The sequence below is a fragment of the Oncorhynchus gorbuscha genome, unplaced genomic scaffold (assembly GCF_021184085.1).
Source record: "Oncorhynchus gorbuscha isolate QuinsamMale2020 ecotype Even-year unplaced genomic scaffold, OgorEven_v1.0 Un_scaffold_1554, whole genome shotgun sequence".
Taxonomy (NCBI): domain Eukaryota; kingdom Metazoa; phylum Chordata; class Actinopteri; order Salmoniformes; family Salmonidae; genus Oncorhynchus; species Oncorhynchus gorbuscha.
This window is the reverse complement of record NW_025744799.1, coordinates 48,474-64,037: the sequence shown is the minus strand read 5'-3', so window position 1 is coordinate 64,037 and position 15,564 is coordinate 48,474. Positions and strand designations below refer to the sequence as shown.

Below are 15,564 nucleotides of genomic sequence, written 5' to 3'. Positions count from 1 at the left end.
GAAGGCATACCCTATTCTAACAGCCTGTAGCTCAGGCCCAGAAGCAGAAGAGATACCCTATTCTAACAGCCTGTAGCTCAGGCCCAGAAGCAGAAGACATACCCTATTCTAACAGCCTGTAGCTCAGGCCCAGAAGCAGAAGACATACCCTATTCTAACAGCCTGTAGCTCCAGGACCTGAAGCGAAGACATACCCTATTCTAACAGCCTGTAGCTCAGGCCCAGAAGCAGAAGAGATACCCTATTGTAACAGCCTGTAGCTCAGGCCCAGGCCCAGAAGCAGAAGACATACCCTATTCTAACAGCCTGTAGCTCAGGCCCAGAAGCAAGGATATGCATATTCTTGTTACCATTTGATAAAAAAACACTCTGAAGTTTGTGTAAATGTGAATTGAATGTAGGAGAAGATAACACAATAGATCTGGTAGAAGAAAATACAAGGAAATAAACAGGCGTTTTTCAGTTCTTTTATTGTTGTAGCATCTTTAAAATCAACTAGAACATCAAAATATTCAGTTATGCTACTGTGGATACTTTCAAATGAGAGACTAACCAGGAAACAGTATTTGCCCAAAGTTTCAGACAGATACCTCTAGGAATGAGTGAGGTACATGCCATTGGGTATGTAGTCACCCAGGTGTCCCTCACAAGTTTACCAAATGTACCCAAGTGGCCGAATTGGTACATGGGTACATTGCTGAAAAAAACTATATACAAAATACAAAAAAATTATTCCAACATACCGGAAAAATATATTTTGGAAAATTGAAGAAAAAAAATAGACATTTCCAAAACAATAATAATAACAAGGGAAACTATTTACACTCAATGTTCAATAATGTGAAGACCCTCTACACAATATTGTGCTTCTGATGCCACAGCGCATAGCAGTCTCTTTCTGCTGTGAAGCAGAGGGTCACTTCACAGGTGCTGCAGCCGACAGAGGATTTCTTGTGGCAAAGAGCACAACGAAGCCTCCTTACTGAATTCCTTTTGCACTCATTCTCGCCTGCAGTAAGGAATTTCAGCATGTGCAAACCACTGGTTGAAGGAGCAGAAGGGACAGAGGTAGAGGGGACTGAAGGTGCTGCAGTGGACCTGCTGTAGCTAGCAAGCTCACGGACGAGCTGCTCCCTGAATACCAGCTGTGAGATGGGGGGCTGTCCACAGCTCTTAGCCATTTCCTTCTGGAGGATGAAGGCATTCACCACAGCAATGTCAATGAAATGGTAAAACAATGTCTTGTACCATTTCCTTGTCTTATGGAGAACATTGTAGTACCCTATAAGAGCGTCTGACAAGTCTACACCTCCTCTGCTCTGGTTGTAGTCCTTGATGGCTGCAGGAATGGGGACACTTTTTGTGGTCCATGCCCCAGTAGCGTCCTTCACACGCCTGATGACGTGATCGCTACTGAAGGACTTGTGGATTGTGGAGCACATCACCACCTCTCTGGCGTCCATCCACTTCACAAACAGCAGGCCATCTTCTCGGATCCATCGCATGGTCCCGCGCTCAGCCTGCTTGGGCATGTCGTCCACCTTAGTCTTCGGGAAGCCCACCCTGGTGGTACGAATGGTGCCACAAGCCCACACCCCCAGCTTCCTCAGGTCTGCAAACAGGGCAGGGCTTGTGTAGAAGTTGTCCACAAACAGTTTGTAGCCCTTCCCCAGCAGTTGAAAATCCAACAACGCCATTACAGAGGCATAGCAGAGTTCCTTACCGGTAGCAAAACTGTTCTTCCCCTCGTAGACAAAGAAATTGCACGTGTAGGCACACGCAGAATCAGCCAACACAAACAGCTTCAGACCACACTTGGTTGGTTTGTTTCTCATGTATTGTTGGAGGCCAATGCTGTCCTTTGAGGCCACCATCCTCTCATTGATTGACACGTTCTGGGCTGGCTGAAAGTACGTCTTGCAGGCTTCGACAATGCTGTGGTAGAGAGGTTTGATTTTGCACAGTGTATCAAACCTCGCTGTGCCTCTCTTCTTCTCATTCTCTTCATCGACCTTTGGGTCACAGATGTGAAGCGCCTGGGAGAGAACCAGAAACCTTTTGCGGGACATAACAGTCGAGGGGAAAGGCAGTTGGTAGAGAGATGACGTTTTCCAGTAGGCCTTCAGGCTTTTCAGCCTCACAAGCCCCATGTAGATGACCAGAGAAAGGTAGCAGAAAAAGTCTGCCGTGGTTATGGGCTTCCATGCTGCCGTTTTGCCTGCTTGCTTCTTCTTCCCATTCTTATTCGTGTTGGACACGAGCGACTCTACAACGGATTGGGTGAAGAACAGCTGAAAAAGCTGAAGGGGGCTGTACGTAGCAGTCATGTTTAGCTGAGGTCCTGGCTTCCTTTTCGGCCTAAAGGTCGGTTTGGGTGGCTCCACATCGTCTTCTAGGACGGTGTGCCAACGCCAGTCTGTCCCTCTGTTAGCGGGTGGCACACTTCTTCCCCTCTTCCTCTTCTTTGTCGGTCCTCTAGACGGCCCGGGAGGTGTGGAGCCAGAGACAGCAGGGGTACAGCTGGATGAACCAGCTTCAGAGGGGGATGGACAAGTTGGCACTGGGGGCTCCCAGTCGGGGTCAGTGCCACTGTGAAAGAAAATGTTCAGTTAGAATAGTTTCACATATGAGCCCTGCATCAACAGGTATAATAAAAACACACATTATTTATATACATGTGAGTACAGGGAACATAAAGTGCTGTTCCATTTCACTTTGTTGTGGGCTTGTCTGTGTTTGCCTACATTCTACACCATACAATTAATTTATACATATATACACACACATATATACATACATACACAAACATAGGCTATGGGTCGTTCTCATACATACAAACAGACCCTCACTCACAATGACTAGCCAACACCGCCAGCATTCAAAAGCACCGCCAGCATTCAAAAGTGACCAAAACATCAGCCAGGAAGCATAGGAACTGAGAAGTGGTCTGTGGCCCCCACCTGCAGAACCACTCCTTTATTGGGGGTGTCTTGCTAAACGCCTATAATTTTCCACCTGTTGTCTATTCCATTTGCACAACAGCATGTGAAATTTGTCAATCAGTGTTGCTTCCTAAGTGGATAGTTGGATTTCACAGAAGTGTGATTGACTTGGAGTTACATTGTGTTGTTTAAGTGTTCCCTTTATTTATTTTTTGCAGTGTCTATACAGTGGGGCAATAAAAGTATTTAGTCAGCCACCAATTGTGCAAGTTCTCCCACTTAAAAAGATGAGGGGCCTGTAATTTGTAAACATACATATATATATGTCTGTCATAGTTGTAGTGTCTGTCATAGTTGTAGTGTGTAGTGTCTGTCATAGTTGTAGTGTGTAGTGTCTGTCATAGTTGTAGTGTGTAGTGTCTGTCATAGTTGTAGTGTGTAGTGTCTGTCATAGTTGTAGTGTGTAGTGTCTGTCTGTCATAGTTGTAGTGTCTGTAGTGTCTGTCATAGTTGTAGTGTGTAGTGTCTGTCATAGTTGTAGTGAACTTCCGGGTTGGAGCGAGCGGTCGCATCGGCACTTCGCTCCGCAGGTAGTATAACTCTTTCATTACATTTCATTATAGTACAACGGTTTGATTTGTCTAATCTTAGCAATTTCTTCTTAGCTAGCTACATAGCCGTCTTTGTATCAAAGATAATTGCATAATTATCGTATCGTCCTAACGTATTCTTCACTGCTATTTGCCCAGCAGCTTCGTCGTCCTAACGTAGTCTACACTGCTATTTGCCCAGCAGCTAGCCAGCTAGCAAACGCCCACCGATTAGCAGCACTGTAGTAACTATTACACTCAACTGAACGACTTCATTAGTGTAGTGTTAGCTAGCTACATAGCTGTCTTTGCTGTCTTCGTATCCAAGATAATTGTGTAGTTTAGAGTGTGTAGTCTTAGAGTGATTATCTTAATTTACCGAGGTTAGCTAGCCAGCTATTTGTTGTCCTATTTGTCGTCCTTAACGTAGGAGACTCTGCTAGCTAGCCAACAGCTAGCCAACGGCTAGCCAACAGACTCAACAACCCGATCGCATTCACAGGTAGTATCACATTTTCATTTCATTTCATTACAGTACAACGGTTTGATTTGTTTGATCGTAGTTAGCTACATAGCTAGCTACATAGCCGTCTTTGTATCAAAGATAATTGTGTAGTCTAGAGCGATTTTCTAGGTTAGCTAGCCAGCTATTGTCGTTCTTTTAACGCAACGTAACGTAAACAACACTGCTAGCTAGCCAGCTAGCCCCCGAATAGCAACACTGCAGAAACTATTACACTCAACGGAACGACTTGATTAGTGTAGTGTCAACAACGCAGCCACTGCCAGCTAGCCTACTTCAGCAGTACTGTATCATTTAATAATTTTAGTCAATAAGATTCTTGCTACGTAAGCTTAACTTTCTGAACATTCGAGACGTGTAGTCCACTTGTCATTCCAATCTCCTTTGCATTAGCGTAGCCTCTTCTGTAGCCTGTCAACTATGTGTCTGTCTATCCCTGTTCTCTCCTCTCTGCACAGACCATACAAACGCTCCACACCGCGTGGCCGCGGCAACCCTAATCTGGTGGTCCCAGCGCGCACGACCCACGTGGGGTTCCAGGTCTCCGGTAGCCTCTGGAACTGCCGCCAACAAGGCAGAGTTCATCTCAGCCTATGCCTCCCTCCAGTCCCTCGACTTCTTGGCACTGACGGAAACATGGATCACCACAGACAACACTGCTACTCCTACTGCTCTCTCTTCGTCCGCCCACGTGTTCTCGCACACCCCGAGAGCTTCTGGTCAGCGGGGTGGTGGCACCGGGATCCTCATCTCTCCCAAGTGGTCATTCTCTCTTTCTCCCCTTACCCATCTGTCTATCGCCTCCTTTGAATTCCATGCTGTCAGTTACCAGCCCTTTCAAGCTTAACATCCTTATCATTTATCGCCCTCCAGGTTCCCTCGGAGAGTTCATCAATGAGCTTGATGCCTTGATAAGCTCCTTTCCTGAGGACGGCTCACCTCTCACAGTGCTGGGCGACTTTAACCTCCCCACGTCTACCTTTGACTCATTCCTCTCTGCCTCCTTTCCACTCCTCTCCTCTTTTGACCTCACCCTCTCACCTTCCCCCTACTCACAAGGCAGGCAATACGCTCGACCTCATCTTTACTAGATGCTGTTCTTCCACTAACCTCATTGCAACTCCCCTCCAAGTCTCCGACCACTACCTTGTATCCTTTTCCCTTTCGCTCTCATCCAACACTTCCCACACTGCCCCTACTCGGATGGTATCGCGCCGTCCCAACCTTAGCTATCTCTCCCCCGCTACTCTCTCCTCTTCCATCCTATCATCTCTTCCCTCTGCTCAAACCTTCTCCAACCTATCTCCTGATTCTGCCTCCTCAACCCTCCTCTCCTCCCCTTCTGCATCCTTTGACTCTCTATGTCCCCTATCCTCCAGACCGGCTCGGTCCTCCCCTCCCGCCCCGTGGCTCGACGACTCATTGCGAGCTCACAGAACAGGGCTCCGGGCAGCCGAGCGGAAATGGAGGAAAACTCTCCTCCCTGCGGACCTGGCATCCTTTCACTCCCTCCTCTCTACATTTTCCTCCTCTGTCTCTGCTGCTAAAGCCATTTTCTACCACTCCAAATTCCAAGCATCTGCCTCTAACCCTAGGAAGCTCTTTGCCACCTTCTCCTCCCTCCTGAATCCCCCCCCCCCCTCCTCCCTCTCTGCAGATGACTTCGTCAACCATTTTGAAAAGAAGGTCGACGACATCCGATCCTCGTTTGCTAAGTCAAACGGCACCGCTGGTTCTGCTCACACTGCCCTACCCTGTGCTCTGACCTCTTTCTCCCCTCTCTCTCCAGATGAAATCTCGCGTCTTGTGACGGCCGGCCGCCCAACAACCTGCCCGCTTGACCCTATCCCCTCTTCTTCTCCAGACCATTTCCGGAGACCTTCTCCCTTACCTCACCTCGCTCATCAACTCATCCCTGACCGCTGGCTACGTCCCTTCAGTCTTCAAGAGAGCGAGAGTTGCACCCCTTCTGAAAAAACCTACACTCGATCCCTCCGATGTCAACAACTACAGACCAGTATCCCTTCTTTCTTTTCTCTCCAAAACACTTGAACGTGCCGTCCTTGGCCAGCTCTCCCGCTATCTCTCTCTGAATGACCTTCTTGATCCAAATCAGTCAGGTTTCAAGACTAGTCATTCAACTGAGACTGCTCTTCTCTGTATCACGGAGGCGCTCCGCACTGCTAAAGCTAACTCTCTCTCATCTGCTCTCATCCTTCTAGACCTATCGGCTGCCTTCGATACTGTGAACCATCAGATCCTCCTCTCCACCCTCTCCGAGTTGGGCATCTCCGGCGCGGCCCACGCTTGGATTGCGTCCTACCTGACAGGTCGCTCCTACCAGGTGGCGTGGCGAGAATCTGTCTCCTCACCACACGCTCTCACCACTGGTGTCCCCAGGGCTCTGTTCTAGGCCCTCTCCTATTCTCGCTATACACCAAGTCACTTGGCTCTGTCATAACCTCACATGGTCTCTCCTATCATTGCTATGCAGACGACACACAATTAATCTTCTCCTTTCCCCCTTCTAATGACCAGGTGGCGAATCGCATCTCTGCATGTCTGGCAGACATATCAGTGTGGATGACGGATCACCACCTCAAGCTGAACCTCGGCAAGACGGAGCTGCTCTTCCTCCCGGGGAAGGACTGCCCGTTCCATGATCTCGCCATCACGGTTGACAACTCCATTGTGTCCTCCTCCCAGAGCGCTAATAACCTTGGCGTGATCCTGGACAACACCCTGTCGTTCTCAACTAACATCAAGGCGGTGGCCCGTTCCTGTAGGTTCATGCTCTACAACATCCGCAGAGTACGACCCTGCTTCACACAGGCAGGTCCTAATCCAGGCACTTGTCATCTCCCGTCTGGATTACTGCAACTCGCTGTTGGCTGGGCTCCCTGCCTGTGCCATTAAACCCCTACAACTCATCCAGAACGCCGCAGCCCGTCTGGTGTTCAACCTTCCCAAGTTCTCTCACGTCACCCCGCTCCTCCGTTCTCTCCACTGGCTTCCAGTTGAAGCTCGCATCCGCTACAAGACCATGGTGCTTGCCTACGGAGCTGTGAGGGGAACGGCACCTCAGTACCTCCAGGCTCTGATCAGGCCCTACACCCAAACAAGGGCACTGCGTTCATCCACCTCTGGCCTGCTCGCCTCCCTACCACTGAGGAAGTACAGTTCCCGCTCAGCCCAGTCAAAACTGTTCGCTGCTCTGGCCCCCAATGGTGGAACAAACTCCCTCACGACGCCAGGACAGCGGAGTCAATCACCACCTTCCGGAGACACCTGAAACCCCACCTCTTTAAGGAATACCTAGGATAGGATAAGTAATCCTTCTCACCCCCCTTTAAGATTTAGATGCACTATTGTAAAGTGACTGTTCTACTGGATGTCATAAGGTGAATGCACCAATTTGTAGGTCGCTCTGGATAAGAGCGTCTGCTAAATGACTTAAATGTAATGTAATGTAGTGTCTGTCATAGTTGTAGTGTGTAGTGTCTGTCATAGCCTGTAATTACAGGCCTCTCATCTGTTTTGGTTGGTGATCATGTACTAATATCATGCAATAAAATGCTGATTAATTACTTAAAAATCATACAACGTGATTTTCTGGATTTTTGTTTTAGATTCCGTCTCTCACAGTTGAAGTGTACCTATGATAAAAATGACAGACCTCTACATGCTTTGTAAGTAGGAAAACCTGCAAAATCGGCAATGTATCAAATACTTGTTCTCCCCACTGTATATAAATTAATAAAAAAATCTCAAATTAATATGAAACCATTTAAACAACTGCATTAGCATGAGAAACAAACACATTTTTTACTTACTGATCGAAAAGTGTATCTTCTTCCAAAAACATGTCATCCGCGCTGGAATCCAAACTCAGATCACTCACAGAGTCCTCATCCATTCCTTCTGTGTCACTCTCAATTTCTGCAATAATATCATCAACATGTTTATACTTGGACCTTTGATTTAGCTTTTCCACTCTTAGCAGTCCATGTTTAACTATTTCAGATTTCAGAGAAGTTTGTAGAAGAGAACGAACAGCTGTGAAACGTAAACTACAATGAGTCCGGTTTCCTTTCACCAGGGAATGAACTCTGTTGTGCACAGCTCTACCATGATGGCTGTTTGTCCTACAAACGGCGTTCACATACTGCTGGAAATCCCAGCTCATTGGCTACCCAGCTAGGTTTCAAAACGATAGGTGGTCATTGGACACCACCAGGTGTTGTATAGCCAATACATAATGTAGAATGACGAAACGAGTGTCCGAGCATTGAAACGGAACTCGACCGTGTTAAACAACGCTTAGCCAATTAGATTTCATAAAATCGTTTTTGCTGCAAGTTGAAAGAGTCGGGAATTCGTGCAGAATGCCGTTTCCAACATGGACCATGTTGGGATGTACACGACCCTTCTAAAGTTCAGGGTCACTTAGAAATGTCCTTTTGTCAATTAAAATAACATCAAATGGATCATAAATACAGTGTAGACATAGTTAATGTTGTAAATGACTATTTTAGCTGGAAACTGCTGATTATTTGTGGATTATCTACACAGAGCCCCATTATTATCTACAGAGCCCCATTATTATCTACAGAGGCCCATTATTATCTACAGAGGCCCATTATTATCTACAGAGGCCCATTATTATCTACAGAGGCCCATTATTATCTACAGAGGCCCATTATTATCTACAGAGGCCCATTATTATCTACAGAGGCCCATTATTATCTACAGAGGCCCATTATTATCTACAGAGGCCCATTATTATCTACAGAGGCCCATTATTATCTACAGAGGCCCATTATTATCTACAGAGGCCCATTATTATCTACAGAGGCCCATTATTATCTACAGAGAGCCCCATTATTATCTACAGAGCCCCATTATTATCTACAGAGGCCCATTATTATCTACAGAGGCCCATTATTATCTACAGAGGCCCATTATTATCTACAGAGCCCCATTATTATCTACAGAGGCCCATTATTATCTACAGAGGCCCATTATTATCTACAGAGGCCCATTATTATCTACAGAGGCCCATTATTATCTACAGAGGCCCATTATTATCTACAGAGGCCCATTATTATCTACAGAGGCCCATTATTATCTACAGAGGCCCATTATTATCTACAGAGCCCCATTATTATCTACAGAGGCCCATTATTATCTACAGAGGCCCATTATTATCTACAGAGGCCCATTATTATCTACATAGAGCCCCATTATTATCTACAGAGGCCCATTATTATCTACAGAGCCCCATTATTATCTACAGAGGCCCATTATTATCTACAGAGCCCCATTATTATCTACAGAGCCCCATTATTATCTACATAGAGCCCCATTATTATCTACATAGAGCCCCATTATTATCTACAGAGAGGCCCATTATTATCTACAGAGCCCCATTATTATCTACATAGAGCCCCATTATTATCTACATAGAGCCCCATTATTATCTACATAGCCCCATTATTATCTACAGAGGCCCATTATTATCTACAGAGGCCCATTATTATCTACATAGAGCCCCATTATTATCTACATAGAGGCCCATTATTATCTACAGAGCCCCATTATTATCTACAGAGCCCCATTATTATCTACAGAGGCCCATTATTATCTACAGAGGCCCATTATTATCTACAGAGGCCCATTATTATCTACATAGAGCCCCATTATTATCTACATAGAGGCCCATTATTATCTACATAGAGGCCCATTATTATCTACAGAGGCCCATTATTATCTACATAGAGCCCCATTATTATCTACATAGAGGCCCATTATTATCTACATAGAGGCCCATTATTATCTACAGAGGCCCATTATTATCTACAGAGGCCCATTATTATCTACAGAGGCCCATTATTATCTACAGAGGCCCATTATTATCTACAGAGGCCCATTATTATCTACAGAGGCCCATTATTATCTACAGAGGCCCATTATTATCTACAGAGGCCCATTATTATCTACAGAGGCAGAGTTCCTCTGTCCAGTGTCTGTTCTTTTGCCCATTTTAATATTTTATATTTAATGGCCAGTCTGAGATATGGCTTTTTCTTTGCAACTCTGCCTAGAAGTCCGGCATCCCGGAGTCACCTCTTCACTGTTGATGTTGAGACTGAAAAGAGGAACTCTGCCTAGAAGGCCAGCATCCCGGAGTCGCCTCTTCACTGTTGATGTTGAGACTGGACAGAGGAACTCTGCCTAGAAGGCCAGCATCCCGGAGTCGCCTTTTCACTGTTGATGTTGAGACTGGACAGAGGAACTCTGCCTAGAAGGCCAGCATCCCGGAGTCGCCTTTTCACTGTTGACGTTGAGGCTGGTGTTTTGTGGGTACTATTTAATGAAGCTGACAGTTGTGAGGCGTCTTTCTCAAACTAGACACTTATGTACTTGTACTCTTGCTCAGTTGTGCACCGGGGCCTCCCACTGGTTGCTGATAATGGGTTTCTGCCTATTTAGATATTCCATTAAAAAAAACTGGAGTTTCCAGCTACAATAGTCATTTACAACATTAACAATGTCTACACTGTATTGCTGATTAATTTGATGTTATTTTAATGGACAACAAATGTGCTTTTCTTTCACAAACAAGGACATTTCTAAGTGACCCCAAACTTTACAACAGTACTGTATATATAGAAATACACGTTTAAAATGTGTACCAATCGATTGGTCAAAAGAACAGGTGACTGAGTCAAACAAGATTTTTATTAGTCGGGACAGCCCCACTGGTAACAGATACCAGTCCATCTTCATATCAACTAACAGAACTCTGCTGGTTGTCCTGGTAACAGATACCAGTCCATCTTCATATCAACTAACAGAACTCTGCTGGTTGTCCTGGTAACAGATACCAGTCCATCTTCATATCAACTAACAGAACTCTGCTGGTTGTCCTGGTAACAGATACCAGTCCATCTTCATATCAACTAACAGAACTCTGCTGGTTGTCCTGGTAACAGATACCAGTCCATCTTCATATCAACTGACAGAACTCTGCTGGTTGTCCTGGTAACAGATACCAGTCCATCTTCATATCAACTAACAGAACTCTGCTGGTTGTCCTGGTAACAGATACCAGTCCATCTTCATATCAACTAACAGAACTCTGCTGGTTGTCCTGGTAACAGATACTAGTCCATCTTCATATCAACTAACAGAACTCTGCTGGTTGTCCTGGTAACAGATACCAGTCCATCTTCATATCAACTAACAGAACTCTGCTGGTTGTCCTGGTAACAGATACCAGTCCATCTTCATATCAACTAACAGAACTCTGCTGGTTGTCCTGGTAACAGATACCAGTCCATCTTCATATCAACTAACAGAACTCTGCTGGTTGTCCTGGTAACAGATACCAGTCCATCTTCATATCAACTAACAGAACTCTGCTGGTTGTCCTGGTAACAGATACCAGTGGGCAGATCAATTGTATTTGTTCAAACTAAACAACAGCACTTACTTTTATGTGTCAAATCTGATCCGGTCTTCTCTCCTCCTCCTCTCACAGTTCCACTCAGCCCTGTTGCTTTCCTGCAGTCCACCAGCAGCACAGACAACCTCTTCATCCCGGGAGAGGCACGACACTGGGACTCCGGGAGGACGGAACGGCTAGCGTTGTCCTGGTAACCATAAAGAGGGGACACAGACACATATCATTATGGATGCTGATGTCACTGTTGTCATAAAGTGCTTTACAGAAGCCCAGCCCAGACCACAATAGAGCAAGCTGTATGCTAGACCAGACCAAGCTGTATGCTAGACCAGACCAAGCTGTATGCTAGACCAGACCAAGCTGTATGCTAGTCCAGACCAAGCTGTATGCTAGTCCAGACCAAGCTGTATGCTAGTCCAGACCAAGCTGTATGCTAGACCAGACCAAGCTGTATGCTAGACCAGACCAAGCTGTATGCTAGACCAGACCAAGCTGTATGCTAGACCAGACCAAGCTGTATGCTAGACCAGACCAAGCTGTATGCTAGACCAGACCAAGCTGTATGCTAGACCAGACCAAGCTGTATGCTAGGCCAGACCAAGCTGTATGCTAGGCCAGACCAAGCTGTATGCTAGGCCAGACCAAGCTGTATGCTAGGCCAGACCAAGCTGTATGCTAGGCCAGACCAAGCTGTATGCTAGACCAGACCAAGCTGTATGCTAGACCAGACCAAGCTATATGCTAGACCAGACCAAGCTGTATGCTAGGCCAGACCAAGCTGTGTGCTAGACCAGACCAAAGCTGTATGCTAGACCAGACCAAGCTATATGCTAGGCCAGACCAAGCTGTATGCTAGACCAGACCAAGCTGTATGCTAGACCAGACCAAGCTGTATGCTAGACCAGACCAAGCTGTATGCTAGTCCAGACCAAGCTGTATGCTAGACCAGACCAAGCTGTACCATCTGGTGTTCTGATGTGGAGAGACTCTTCTCTGCCTCTTCAGCTTCATGAGGTTGTTGAGGCTCCCCAGAGGATCCACGATTGTCACGTCTCTCTCCTGTGTGAATGAGAACATCAAATGCTTAGCAGGACAGGAAAATGGTCCAATTCACACACTAATCAAGAGAACATCCCTGGTAAATCATTACTGCCTCCGATCTGTCGGACTCAAACTGAAAAATGGATACTCTTAGTGTTTTGTATCCGTAAATAAAAATTAAAAATAAAAACAAGAAAATGGCACCATCTGGTCTGCTTAATATAAGGAATTTGAAATGATTTATATTTTAAGTACATTTTAGACTTTTACTCAAGTAGTATTTTACTGGGTGATTCACTTTTACTTGAGTAATTTTCTATTGAGGTATCTTTACTTTTACTCAAGTATGACAATTGCGTACTTTTCCCCCCACCACTGTGATGCAAATGTTAAAGGGCCGTTCCACAAAATGGATGCCTTTTGCGTCCCTTCGACATTTTAACTATACATTTATACACTGTATATTATATTTTAAACGCCTGTTATAATAGATTAAGTGCACGTTAATATAGACCACATGGAAAATTCAATAAATCAAATTTTGAAGTTCCAAAAATATCTGTACCAATGGCAGATTGCCCCTTAAACAATTCCTACAGTACTGAACAACATACTAAAGTGCAGAACTTCAGTATAATGCCTTTTTTAAAATACATTATTTCAACAACTGCATAGTGCCCCTGTTTATAAAACAGTACTCACTGGTGGTAATCGGATGTTCGGTCTCGTCTTCTTTTATTGAGAAATCCTCCTCTTTTACTTCAAAATGTTCTTCCTCCTTTTTGATTCTGAAAGCTCCTACCCCTTTTTCCACTTTGACAACCTCGTTCCCATATTCCTCTTTCACTGTAATATCATCCTCTTGTTTCACTGTAATATCATCCTCTTGTTTCACTGTAATATCATCCTCTTCTTTCATTCTTCAAGCTTCTTTGCCTCCTTTCACCAGTTTCTTTCTCCGTCGAGATTAGTGAGTTTATGCTCCGGGAGATTAGCCTAGTGCAGCATCAATGTAACACATTTGCTAATTTAACAAGCCAATTACGTTTAAATGAACCAGTAGACAGGTAAACAGAATTATGTTCAAAACACTAAGAGTAATATACACAAGATTAGGTCTAAAGAGCTTCAATTTTTAGGTTTGCTAGCAAAGCACCGCGTGGGTAAACCAGGAACATTTTGTCGCTGTTGAAGAAGTCTCCAGTTCCGTCCACTAGATAATACGTCACGCAAGAAGCATCACCTGAAAAATTCATATCGCCATCTGCTGACTGGAGTGGGTAACGCAAATTGGAAAAATATGAATTACAATGTTCAGTCTGGCAAGCAATGTCATACGAAGTCATTTAAAAAATAACCAGATGTTATGTTTTTACTTCTTACAGCCAATACTTTCCTCCAGGATTGGCCTGCCTATTTAGGCAGGATTAGGTGACAGATAGAATAGGGTGCCATACTCCGAGCTAAATTGACCAAGGCTCATCACGAACAACACATAACACTTCATATAATGCTGCCCAAATACAATGAAAACTTCTCTCACCCAGTGGCATATGGGCTATTTAGGTGAGCGTTGGTGTCTCCCATCTCCACTAGATCTCTGTCAGAGTGACCATCGGGTTCTCGGTAACCTCCCAGACCAAGGCCCTTCTCCCCTGATTGCTCAGTTTGGCCAGGCGGCCCGCTCTAGGAAGAGCCTTGGTGGTTCGAAACCTCTCCTTTTAGGAACGATGGAGGCCACTGTGTTCTTTGGGAACTTCAATGCGGCAGAATTATTATTTTTTTGTCTCCCTTCCCCAGATCTGTGTCGGACCTCTACGGGCAATTCCTTCCACCTCATCTCAAGGATGATTAATGGAAACAAGATGCACCTGAGCTCAATTTCGATTCTCATAGCAAAGGGTCTGAATACTTATGTAAATAAGTTATTTCTGTTTAAATATATATACATTTGTAATCATTTCTAAAAACCTGAATACTTTCCAAAAGCACTGTATGTATAAACATATATTTTCCTTTGTTTTCCACTAACCCTACCACCCCTTCCCTGATTGGAGGAAACTAATGCACAGCAACTATTAGGCTTCTACGTCCAGCTCATACATACTATGTACATTTTAGACACAATGAATTATACAATAGTTATATTTAGTTTGTTTTTAATCCTATCCTTCAGTCACCCTAAACCTCTCCCATCTATCTCTGAAGACCATCCAGTCCTATCCTTCAGTTACCCTAAACCTCTCCCATCTATCTCTGAAGACCATCCAGTCCTATCCTTCAGTTACCCTAAACCTCTCCCATCTATCTCTGAAGACCATCCAGTCCTATCCTTCAGTTACCCTAAACCTCTCCCATCTATCTCTGAAGACCATCCAGTCCTATCCTTCAGTTACCCTAAACCTCTCCCATCTATCTCTGAAGACCATCCAGTCCTATCCTTCAGTTACCCTAAACCTCTCCCATCTATCTCTGAAGACCATCCAGTCCTATCCTTCAGTTACCCTAAACCTCTCCCATCTATCTCTGAAGACCATCCAGTCCTATCCTTCAGTTACCCTAAACCTCTCCCATCTATCTCTGAAGACCATCCAGTCCTATCCTTCAGTTACCCTAAACCTCTCCCATCTATCTCTGAAGACCATCCAGTCCTATCCTTCAGTTACCCTAAACCTCTCCCATCTATCTCTGAAGACCATCCAGTCCTATCCTTCAGTTACCCTAAACCTCTCCCATCGATCTCTGAAGACCATCCAGTCCTATCCTTCAGTTACCCTAAACCTCTCCCATCTATCTCTGAAGACCATCCAGTCCTATCCTTCAGTTACCCTAAACCTCTCCCATCGATCTCTGAAGACCATCCAGTCCTATCCTTCAGTTACCCTAAACCTCTCCCATCTATCTCTGAAGACCATCCAGTCCTATCCTTCAGTTACCCTAAACCTCTCCCATCTATCTCTGAAGACCATCCAGTTTGATTTCTATTTGCCATATATTATT

The 15,564-nt window shown here is 45.0% G+C and overlaps 1 protein-coding gene across 1 annotated transcript; it reads right to left on the bottom strand.

Annotated features, from left to right (window-relative positions):
- Window positions 1–465: 465 nt before the first annotated feature.
- Window positions 466–13,672, bottom strand: LOC124017107 (piggyBac transposable element-derived protein 4-like). The gene is made up of 5 exons (XM_046332499.1): window positions 13,267–13,672; window positions 12,485–12,582; window positions 11,551–11,710; window positions 7,889–7,994; window positions 466–2,589 (listed from the first exon to the last, which is right to left on the bottom strand). The coding sequence occupies exons 1-5, from the start codon at window positions 13,481–13,483 to the stop codon at window positions 852–854; spliced, it is 2,319 nt and encodes a 772-aa protein (XP_046188455.1). The 5' UTR covers window positions 13,484–13,672; the 3' UTR covers window positions 466–851.
- Between the last annotated feature and the right edge of the window lie 1,892 nt (window positions 13,673–15,564).